The sequence below is a fragment of the Pectinophora gossypiella genome, chromosome 8 (genome assembly GCF_024362695.1).
Source record: "Pectinophora gossypiella chromosome 8, ilPecGoss1.1, whole genome shotgun sequence".
NCBI lineage: Eukaryota > Metazoa > Arthropoda > Insecta > Lepidoptera > Gelechiidae > Pectinophora > Pectinophora gossypiella.
This window is the reverse complement of record NC_065411.1, coordinates 16507614-16518283: the sequence shown is the minus strand read 5'-3', so window position 1 is coordinate 16518283 and position 10670 is coordinate 16507614. Positions and strand designations below refer to the sequence as shown.

Here is a 10670-nt window from a genome sequence, read left to right as displayed (position 1 = left end):
CTTCAGTACATGGTATCTCTAATGGTAGGTGAATTACAAAAGAAGGGTATGAGAGTGAATGTTAATAAGACGAAAGTTTTGGTGATGGAAAGAGAAGAGAATATGTCTGAGTGTAGAATTATGATTGGGGATGAAATAGTGGAACAAATGAGTTAATTTGTGTATTTGGGTACTATGTTTACAAGGTTTTAAGTTTACGCGGTTATTATCATAATTAAAGCATGACGGGATGTCATCCCGTGATCGTGGCACTTGCAACAGTGTCGAAATATCGGGAGTCTCATATCCCCATTTAAACGCGGTAAGAACCCGTTATTATGTGCTTTAATTATGTTTACAAGGGATGGTAAATGTGATGAAGATATAGAAAGGAGGGTGAGATTGGGTAATTCAGTGAATGGGGCAATGCATGCAGTTGTTAGTAGCCAATGTATCTCGCAAGATGCCAGGATAGCTGTTCACAATGCAATACTTGTCCCTACGCTGAAGTACGGTAGTGACTGTGGGTATGGCAGAAGAAGCATGAAAGTAGGATTAATGCCGTAGAAATGAGATCTTTGCGTAGCATCTGCGGTTTGAAATTGAGTGATAGAGTGAGAAACAGTGTGATAAGACAGAGATGTGGTGTAAAAGATGATAATATAGTGACTAAGATTGAGAAGGGAATGTTAGGTTGGTTTGGACACGTAGAGCGGATAAAGGATAATAGAATTGCAAAAGCGGTATATAAAGCGAAAGTTGATCGTAGGGCTGGCAGAGGAGGACCGAGAAGGACTTACATTGACCAAATTGGAGATGTCCTTAGAAAAGGTTTAATACGATCTACTCTGAACCGGCGTGCGTGTATGAAGCGATTGATGAATGTGGAGGAAGCAAGAGAAGTGTGTCAGGGTCGAAGCAAATCGAATTAGTCTCTTCTTACCCCGGTGGGAAATAGGCGTGAGTCTATGTATGTATGTATGTATGTATTGCGTGAGAGTCACAAAAACAATCGTGAGTTTATCCTGTTTCCGGGACTCCTTAATATTTGTCATTTTAAACCCACTTATAATCCTCAGCGATAAAGTAAATAGCTTTATTCTTTGTAATCTCAAACCGCTATATGCATACAATTTACGATATATTGCTTCAGTCTTAATCAGGAGTGCCTGACACTCGTACTTATACTTTTTTTAAAAGGTATTTAGACTTTTGAAGGGCGGAAACATAAAATGCCTATGAAAAAAGACTGTCCTCTAAGAGGTGCATTGTAACGGCAATTTTTTATCCGTCCAACTAATAATTAGTCATTCGATATCTATCCCAAGATAAAAATGTTACTTTTATTGAGATTGGTATCGTTGTGCGCTAATGTTATTTTATTATTTATATACATATATTGTCACTAGGTATTGTGGGTTCTAACCCATAATAGTTATAAAGAATGATCGTGACTTTTAAATTCACGTCCATTGACATAGTATATATTTTTTTGTTTATACACAAATAATAACTATTTCGCATATATATGCCTTTGTAATAAACAAAATCTTCCAGTCGTATTTTTTCTAAGAAATCGACAACGGCAACCTTTCACTTAACAAGGTACTTGAGTTTAAGAAATAATAAACAAAATGCATGAGGCAGCGGCCTAGAAACGCTTTTACAAGTCCACTTTAACTAACAGCAAACATTGTTTTCGAATCTTAGAACTAAAACTTCACTTTAAATAAGTGTATTATTTATTTAACATGTTATATTTTAATTTCTGTTCGCATATTACTGAAATGTTGCGAACAAACTTGTGCAATGATTACCATAACGTTCATTGCGCTAAAACAGCATCTACCATAAGTGCACAATGATATAAATAGCATGATAAAATATCTGCCTAGATATAAAATGATTGAAGAGAGGGCTGCGCCCAGCAGTGGGGGGTATATAGGCTGTTTATGTATGTATGAAAAAAGTCTATGGCTGTGGAAATGTCGATAATTTTAAAAATATGACAATATTTAATTCGTCTTCTACTACCGCAATAGAAACCCTCATCTAGTTTTAATTATATGTAAGTGTTTGTTATTTTAAACATCAGTAGTCATTTGGTGTAATTAGTTAGTTACCATAATTAATTAACTAACTGGTGTTCAACTACCTACCTAAGTATGTTGTTAAATAATAATTGGAACAATAAAATATTAAATATCTTAGTGTTGCCTTATAGCTGATAAAAGTATCGCTCGCTACGAGCGTAATATTTAGCCTCGTTTTTTGGTTAGTGCTTAATTTATTTTAAGTTCAGATAAGAGCACGTTTAGGTATATAGGAATTAGGAAGACTTTTACAGGGTTTTAAGCCAAAAAGTTGTATTGTTATACTTACTTTTATATAAAAAAAAACTTTGTAGTAATAAAGTAACTTAGGGACCCTTTTTGTGATATTTTTAGAAAAGTTTTTATATGTATTGGAATTTGTATCTAGATGAAATGACTTTAAAAGGCGTCATCATCATCACTAATTTAAGAGCCACGCTCTTGTCGGTGTAGCATTCTCCATGCTACTTTTTTAAGGAAAAATAGGGCAGTGGTGTCCCTTCCACCCCGCAGTACTCTGTAAAAGGCGTAAAACCTATTAATAAAATGAGATTCAGTTAACAAAAAAAAAATACGTTGTTGTTGACGAATTTCTTGCATAGCTTCTTGTTAGCCATAACCCATAACACGTTTCGAATTAGCAATAAGTTAAGTTTATGTAAGTAATAGAAAATACCTAATCCTAGAGGGATACTAGAATGTAAACAACAATTGATGTACACAACTTTTTTATAAAGAGTTCTATAAATATCCTACATTGAACATTGTATAATTTATACTAGTTTGATGTGATTACTTTCGCCGCATTACCGCCCTTGCGACAGGGAATAGCCTGAATAAATCACCGTTTCTAAGTCACCGTTTGCTGTTGAGACGGCTGTCCGGGAGGACGTGGGGAGACGGATAATGCTTCCTCTACACAGTAGCCGATGTATCAGCATGGTGACCCATCTGCTGATGCATCGAACGAACCGTCCACACATCTGTGGGTCGATCACTCTAATTTCATTCTTGACAGAGGCAACTCGCACGTCACGTTCATAAAATGGATATTGCGACAGTAACTGCCCCAGCTATTCCAGGCGGACGCATTGGCACTTGGCAGACGTTAATTACCTACAGCAGACACGCGACTTACCCCCGCTATACGTCGGCCGATGCATCCGAAGATGACTTCTGCAGATACATCTGCTAACGTGTAAGAGGTAAAGACCATAGAGGGGCTGTGACCCACGTTCGGGGCTTTTCCTTACTCAGCCAGCAGCCCAGTCAGTCGCCATACAACGGGGTAACGTCGCTAGTATTTTGGGGACATTTGGACGGGAGGCGATTCGTACGGGCTATACCACTAAGCGTTTGGTAACATGTAAAATTTGGTTTATTTTAAACTCAATGTATTTTTTTTATACTAAATAATAAATGTAACTTATTGACAGTAATATCGTGTAGTTTTATTTTAAAGTTAAATAAAATACAAATCGCTATTGGGTAGGTAGGTGCCTATCTATATCCTTCCTATTTTTCGTTTTTTATTTTATGTAAGTATACATACATACCAACTTAAAAGTATAAGCACCTACAATGTACTACCCAATGATGTATAATAAAGCAAGTACCTATTTGGTTGCTTGGCGACAAACATTCCAGTGTCTCATACGATGATGCAATGTCTCAATAACAGCAGTGTCATGTATCAAAAGAAACACGTGAAGTTTTACCTTAATACCTATACCTACTTATTTCCATGTGTAAAACCTACCACTGACAACGCCTAGCCGACATAAATGTGAGAAAATGAAATCTTAATCAGCTTTTTATTGACGTCGATTATTAATTTCAGATTTGCATGTTGTTAGGTAATAAGTAAATATGCATTATACTAAGTTAAGTCACAGATAAATTATTATAAAAAATTGAATGTTACGTAAACATTTATGACTTCTGTTCAAGGACCAAGTATTCTAATATTTCTAATACTTGGTGTTTGCTTCTGCTGCTATAAAATTCGCAATGTTCTTTAGTTTGGTGGTTTTGGCGCATAATTTAAAATTGAGTGAATGAAATGAATGAGTTGTTTAATGCCCGTCAAGGCGTCAACGTCAACTCATGTCATGACAGGGACAGACTGACTTTTATGGTGTGCGTCAAGCTAGCGGCCGCAAAAAAAAAATGGGCACGAAAAAATAATTTGACCATACCAAAAAATAGTACTCTTATTGAAAAAAATAGTACCTGTTGTAAAAAAATTAGTACCATCACGGTTCTGGATTTATAGCCATGTTTTATTGCACTTGCTAGCTTGACGGTGAGCGAAATTTGGCGAGAGTTAACGACAAGGTCTTTCGCTTTGATTTCATCATCATCATCAATTTAAGAGCCACGCTCTTGTCGGTGCAGCATTTCTGTAAAATACTCTCCATGCTACTTTTTAGGGAAAAATAGGGCAGTGTATGACATAGGTTATGATGATTTTTTAACATTTCTACAAAGAGAATCAGGTCCAAATTATGATGGTAGGGAGTACTATTTCATACGAGTTTATTGACATTAGTTACAAACTGAAGTATGCAAGCATTCCCCAGATAATAGGTATTTTCAAAACGTCAAGCTAGCGGGATCAAAGAACTGCCTTTATAACTTTGGAACCGTTGAAGTACTACTTTCGGTATTTTGCAGGGGGTGAGTACTATTTCGGTACTATTTTTTGGCGTTTAAATCAAAGCGAAAGACCTTGTCGTTAACTCTCGCCAAATTTCGCTCACCGTCAAGCTAGCAAGTGCAATAAAACATGGCTATAAATCCAGAACCGTGATGGTACTAATTTTTTTACAACAGGTACTATTTTTTTCAATAAGAGTACTATTTTTTGGTATGGTCAAATTATTTTTTCGTGCCCATTTTTTTTTGAGACCGCTAGCTTGACGCACACCTTTTATGGAGGTTGATTTGATTGTTATTTCAAAATAAAAATTGATGGCTCTTCAGCTTCTGTAGTTTGATTACGTATAAACAAAGTGTATACAATTGTATAAATTGCATTCGTTGAAATGCAAATTATAAGGCTCCGTGTGAATTTGCAGTTGGATTTTATGTTTCTATTCTGACGTTTTATTTCGCGTCGTCTACCGTCAAAAGTTAGCGTTGAGTGGAAGGCTTGATGGTTTATTGGTTTAAAGCTGTTTGAAGAATGACCTCCCCGTGGGTGAACAAGTACGCGATTATGCGGGACCTGTCGATGGTGCAGGGCTCCGTGCCGGTGGACATCGCCGGCACCGTCAGCGCCGGTGACCGCCCGCCATCCCAGGACATCCTTGAAGGTATGATTGGGTAGTTTCTTCCTCCGCTTCTTCTCAACCGTACGTTCCGAAGTGTTGGCAGATTGGTAGATTATTATTATAGGATATTTATATAAAGTACTGCCACATGATATACATTACGCATTTACACATCTCTAATCTTAAAATTATAAAAGGGTCTGATGTAGACCACAGTAACGGCGTCCATAGCTATCCATAATTTTAAGTGTTAAACTTTATAACAATCAAGATTATGAAAAACATATATCTGTAAACGTATATCTAACATAAAAGTTCTAAAGGCTTTAGAACATTAAGGATAGAACTAAAAAATCAACTATTACATATAGTAAGTTAAAAGCCGAAAGTGTCTTGAGCTTCCACGCAATAGGCAGTCAAGAATTTCTGACTAGGTACTTAGTATGTTAAAATCTCCTTTACTCACCTCAAAATATGTTTACATTGTAACCTACCCCAAACGTAGATATGCACAAATAAATATTTGTACATGATTAGTCTACCACCATAACCTAGTTCTATTCAGCTTTAGAGAGTATTCAAAGGGTTGAACTCTTTGCTGTCAACTGCAACTCTGATTCCAATTAGGCATTCCTATATGATCTAAGTTAGAATAAATTGTGACTTTCTGATTGGTGTACCTTAGATAAGATCACATTATCTCACTACATTCTCTCAAAATCACTCATTCACATCATCATATTTTTTCAATCTCATTTTCTTATTTTTTCTCTTATTACATTGGTCAAATGATAATCCATCACTTGATAATATTAATAAATCTTTTACTTTCTTTCTTACTTATGATGTTATTCTGATATGCAATGCAATGTAATCTACAAGGGAAAATTTACTTGTGGAGCTTGTTTTCAAACTTTTGTGTTTATGAATAATAAATAAGTTGTTAATACATACATACATACATAAACTCACGCCCGTAATCCCTAATGGGGTGGGCAGAGCCACAAGTAATCAAAGACAACTTGCAGCCATTGTTGATACGATGTCGTAAGCTGGATATGATGAACTTTATGGTGATAAGGGATCAGCCTATCGCCCATACATTAAGTTGTTAATGTGTTTTATACAAATGCCTTACAAATGAATAACTAAAAATATAAAATGTTTCTTAATGTTATGTTTTCAGAGACAGAAGAGGAATTCTACCTTAACTGCGTTGGTGGTGACAGTGATTGTCTAGAACCAGATTTGCACCTTATCAAACATATGTTGGATATGGTATGTGCCGATTCATTCTTCTTGCATAACACAACAGCTCATGACTATATCTGAATTAGGATAGTCAGAGGTACATCCATCACAAGATGAATTAAGTACCCACACTTCATCATAATATTGTATGAGTTAAATAACTTGAAATTATTTTACTTTTGTGAGGAGGTTGCAGAGGACAGGAGTCCTAGTACAGCTTTGGAATACACTACTCTGAGCACCATCCCACTTGTGTCAGACAGAGTACTGCGGGGCGGAAGGCAAGAGGGAAACCATTCCTCTATTTTTCCCTAAAAAGTAGCATGGAGGATGCTACACCGACAAGAGCGTGGCTCTTAAATTAGTGAGCTTTAATATAATTCTTTTCTTGAAGAGTATTTAATTTTTCTTTATCTATTTTCAGGTCCAAAATTATGATGTGCGGACAGATACAGAAGTTGAACCAGAATCTGAGAAGATCATAGAAATCAGTAAACTGGACCCTCCATGCTCAAATGTTATTCAGCCAATGATGAACAATGTGAAGACTCACCAACAAATTAAGATAAGACCAAAAAGAAAACAAAGAAATGCTGCTATGGCTTCGCTACTGCTTAACTTGGAGAATGAAGAAAATTCAATAAAGACATCCAATAATGAACCAGTGAAGCTTCTAAAGCCTGCTGATTTCTCAAATATTGAACCTGAAGCTATAAAAAAAGTCAATGGATGGTTCAATGCCCAAGAAAAAACACAAGCTACAATAAAACCAAGAAATACAAAACTAACATTAAATGTAAACCCAACAACAATGTTTAAGAAGAAAGACATAGCATCACTACCAAAAGCAGAAAAAGACATATTCACATATATAAAGCCAACTGTGGAGGCAGAACTGAATGTTAACCCAGTATCCATGATCAAAATGAAAGATTTCCCTCCTCTACCAAAAGTAAATAAAAATGTTATATCAGAATGTTATAGTAAAATTCCACATATTAAGGAAAAAACGGCAAAACTGATTGTTAGCCCTGTGTCTATGTTTAAAAAGAAATTATCTCCGTCGCCTTCGAAACCAGAAAGGGCAACTGTTGAAAGTAAAAAACCTGGCGATGTGTACACCAAATTCGTACCATCCACCAAGGCAGCGAATTATTACAAGAAATTCTTGGAGAGCAGTATAATGAAAGAGATGGTCACAGAAGATGTGTGGGCGCGAGCTGAACGGCAAATGAAGGAGATTGATGAGAGAAGGTAAACTTTGATTGTTGTTTGATTCATTCTTATTCACTTATCTTTTGCTTGGGAAATAGGCGTGAGTATGTATTACGTACATCTTTGAAAAATATGCGGCAACATGCCTTTGCTTCTGTCACACTATTGTGTGATAGATAAAATTAAAAGTAAATTACAGGTCTATCTGTCTATCTATATCAGCCTATATTCATATCCAATTTTGGACGTAGGCCTCTTCCATGATTTTCCACTTCCGACGATCTTGGGCAAAAAGTTTTTTGTTGAAATTACAGGTAAGAGATAATAATAATGAAATTTTTTGTGCAAAAAACTGCAATAATATCATACTCCATACGAACATCTCATCTTCTTCCCGTGTACCGCCTATCGTGTAAGTGTGAGCGAGACAGTCGACACGCTCTCCCCTACTCTTTAGCAGTTTACGGCCATTTAAAACTATTAGACCGCGAGGGTAGGGAGCCGATGAGGAAACAAAAGAAAAGTACTGTACACGTTCAAAGGTTGTATTCGACTGCCGGGCCGGGGGAAACGCAGCTCACCCGCATCTATTCTAATATACCTATTCTACCCACTTAATATACTAACAAAGACTAAATAACACCCAAAAGGGTGAAGTCGGCGCTCGGTACGATTTGGCGCGGGACGGAGAGTTACCGTTCTACTTCATACGTAGCGCGGTCATATGACAATGATAAAGTAATAACAATACTACGGTTTCTAAACATAATTTTATCACACCAAATCTGTGGTATAAAATTCCCAATTTTCGTTACTAGAATGTCTCATCAGAAGAATATTACTCTAATTTCAGGAAACATGAAGCGGAACTGTTTGCATTGTCACTTGCACTGTCCAAGTCAAAGGAGTCAACCAGCAGTCCAGCAACTTCAACAAACATAGATAATCCAAGTAAGTACCTAATAGGGACTGCTTGTATGCTGGATATTTCTTTTTTATAAAAAAATGTATTATGATGTATGTATGACCACAATCTTACCTAATGTGGTTTATTTTTGTGAGTCACCATCATCATCAGCCCATTAACGTCCCCACTGCTGGGGCACGGGCCTTCCCTATGGATGGATAGGGAGATCGGGCCTTAAACCATCACGCGGGCCCAGTGCGGATTGATGGTTATTAACGACTGCTAATGCAGCCGGGACCAACGGCTTAACGTGCCTTCCGAAGCACGGAGGAGCTCGAGGTGAAAACTTTTTTTTTTTGGTCACCCATCCTATGACCGGCCTTTGCGAAAGTAGCTTAACTGCAACAATCGCAGAGCGAGCACGTTTACCGCTGCGCCACCGAGCTCCTCTTTTATAATTTACTTACATACATCATCATTATTTCCTGCAAATGTGTTTTACAACTACTGACAATCCAAATTTCTCTTTATTTCAGTACTAGATGTGGTCCGCTTGCCTCAGCACAGACATACCTTAAAAGGCCAGTGCGTAGTGTGTGCAGTTATGACAAAGAAGGACCCCAAGTCGGAGCATGAACTTGATATAACGTACACATGTTCCTCTGATGACGATGATAATGGAAATGATCATATGGACTTTTGGAGGGCTCGTGCTGAGGAGACTGTCAATGGTAACATAGAAAACTGGCGGCTGGAGAAAGTACACGATGAGAATATAGATTCGTGGCGCCAATCTGATGTCGATACCATCGGCAGTGAAGCTAAAAAAGATGGAGAAGAAGCTGAGAGAAGCTGTAGTTAGAGAAATAGCTTGTTCTCTCTACGAATTTCAAATTGCTAAGAATACGTAAAGCCACCGATACGTAGAAGAATGTCTACAGATAGGTGTTTATGATAGAAACGCGTGTGTATGTTTGTCATATGACGATTTGTGCTATTGCCTACTCCGTTAAGGAGTATAAGCGTGAATTTATGTAAGCATGTATATACATCACAGGGCTTCCTTGTCAAGTATGCATACACCATCGCGTTGAATTACAGCAAAATGAAATATTTGGTATTAAGATTTGATTGTGTTTAATTTTGTAGTAGTCTGGATTTTGTAACCATTCAGATGTTTTAAAATTGAGCCGAAAAGGGAATGTTGGTTTTTATATTTTAAGCGCCATAATAACGCCGATTTTTAACTGTCTCGATTAGAAAATATTCTCTCTTCTTTCATTTTGTAAGAAGAGAGTTATTATTTAACTACACATCAAAATTATATTTTATAAAATTGCCAACAAACAAAAGAAATGTGTCTGCAGGGGTAATGGGCTAATTTTGTATACCTATTCTTGTTAGTTTATTTTTTTATTTTCCAGCCAAGTACTTGGTGAATGTCATTCGAGTCCAATCTACAATAAGTCAAAAAAACAGTATTTTTAAGAAACAAATCGTCCGTTTGTATGTGGAATTTTAAATTATTTTAATGTAAGTAATGTATATCGGCGATACAAAAATTACTCTGTACTGTATTTGATTCCTTAAAAAGGGCTGAATCTAAAACTTGTTCTAAAAGTAAAGTACAAAATGTACAGTATTGTACTATTTTTTTTAATAAAGGTTTTGATTGAAATATAATTTTTTTGTTGTCATATTTTAAGTTTCTTTTAGTTCCGTGGAGGCGCTGTTTTAAGGCCCAGGTAGAGCAAGCATTGAACGATTTTATGTTATTATATATTCAATCATAAAACCAGCTGAATATGCATAAGAAAATATTTGTTAACATACAAAACACCTTGGTATAAATATACTGAAAAGTATCGGCGTCCGAAGGACGTAATATACGATCCCGACGACCCGATTATTCTAGCCATAGAGGCAGCCAATCAGCTCGCGACACCAAAC

The 10670-nt window shown here is 36.6% G+C and overlaps 1 protein-coding gene across 1 annotated transcript; it reads left to right on the top strand.

Moving 5' to 3' along the window:
• The first annotated feature begins 5005 nt into the window (after positions 1–5005).
• On the top strand, positions 5006–10123 carry LOC126369238 (uncharacterized). The gene is made up of 5 exons (XM_050013578.1): positions 5006–5389; positions 6534–6625; positions 7023–7852; positions 8667–8764; positions 9257–10123. The coding sequence occupies exons 1-5, from the start codon at positions 5260–5262 to the stop codon at positions 9580–9582; spliced, it is 1476 nt and encodes a 491-aa protein (XP_049869535.1). The 5' UTR covers positions 5006–5259; the 3' UTR covers positions 9583–10123.
• The last annotated feature ends 547 nt before the right edge of the window (positions 10124–10670 follow it).